The sequence below is a fragment of the Cariama cristata genome, unplaced genomic scaffold (assembly GCF_000690535.1).
Source record: "Cariama cristata isolate BGI_N322 unplaced genomic scaffold, ASM69053v1 scaffold2247, whole genome shotgun sequence".
Lineage (NCBI taxonomy): Eukaryota > Metazoa > Chordata > Aves > Cariamiformes > Cariamidae > Cariama > Cariama cristata.
The window spans coordinates 15408-16606 of NW_009626900.1; the positions used below are offsets into that span (position 1 = coordinate 15408).

A 1199-nucleotide genomic window follows, 5' to 3' on the forward strand; every position below is an offset into this window, starting at 1 on the left:
AATGTTTTTTAAATAGTGTAAATACAAAGTAGGTGACTGACATGTGGCTCTCACTTTCCCTCTGAAATTAGAGAAAGCCTTAATGTTTCTTCTATCCTAATGTTAGAATGGCCAGACAGCCACATAATTCCTCAGAATGCTATTTTATCCCATGCTTTCATCCAGGGACAAAATATTTTCTGTCTTCCCCTTTCAAGCTACGTTTACTGTGATGTAGTTACTATATTTTTCTATAGTACAGGTATGTGAAGAATCAACTTAAGAAGTTCTACTACTCTTCATTAAGATTTACTGGAATTTATGTGAATATATTTGCCTTGGCAATTCCGTGCAGAATTCCAGTGCTCTGTTCACTGTTGTTTGGACACTTGTAAAAAGGCAGATGGTACAAGAAAGGGTAATTGTTTGGGACTACTTTTTGTTACTGTTTTGGACTTTGGATCCGCAGGCTGATGTGCATCTGCCCTATGTCCAGACAGTTGAACTAGTTAACAAGATTATGTACCAGACGCAACTCTTGAAGGATAGAATTACATCAGTGTTTAGTTATTATTAGCTAACTTGACTTTAACGCTTCCTCTTAACTAGAACATTATGAGAGTGTTAGAAGATCCAAATGATCTACGGCATGATATAGAAAGGAGAAGAAAAGAGAGACTGAAGAGTGAAGATGAGAGAGTGTTTCATGTAGATGGTGTAACTCCAAGGTAATTCGCAAACAACAATCTTTTTGGCCCAAGCCTGTAGTTCTCTGATGCGTTCATTTTTTGACTCTTCCACAGTTACATTCACATTCATTGTGATTCTTTTCCATAGTTTGTCCTTGTAAGTTTGACTTGGACTGAAATTCAACTGACGTACATTGCAAACTACTTTGTAATGGAATGTTACCTTGAAAGAGGTTAAGCTGGAGTGGGAAAAAAATTAAAAGCAAGCTTAAACTGTAGCACTAAATGGGAAGAGAGCAAGAAATGAATTTAAAGATGCTTAGCTATTTTTAAACTCCTTGATGTGCCATGTAACAACATTCTCTCAATATTTTAGTTTCATAAAAGCATTCTTGGATGAATTGTTATGCTGTTCTGGTTGTTTTGTAATGTCAAGTGGAATATCAACAAAGAAATGAAATTTTTCTGATTCTTGGAGAATTTTATGAAAAAAAGCTAGATGTCTGGAATAGCTTTTTACTGCTGTGAATT

The 1199-nt window shown here is 35.4% G+C and overlaps 1 protein-coding gene across 1 annotated transcript in view; it reads left to right on the forward strand.

Moving 5' to 3' along the window:
* Window positions 1-711, forward strand: part of LOC104164774 (chromosome unknown open reading frame, human CXorf23) — an 8147-nt gene extending 7436 nt beyond the window's left edge. The window contains exon 7 of the mRNA XM_009704218.1: window positions 589-711. Coding sequence (XP_009702520.1) covers window positions 589-711 — 123 coding nt within the window. The remainder of the gene's footprint in view (window positions 1-588) is intronic.
* Window positions 712-1199: the final 488 nt, after the last annotated feature.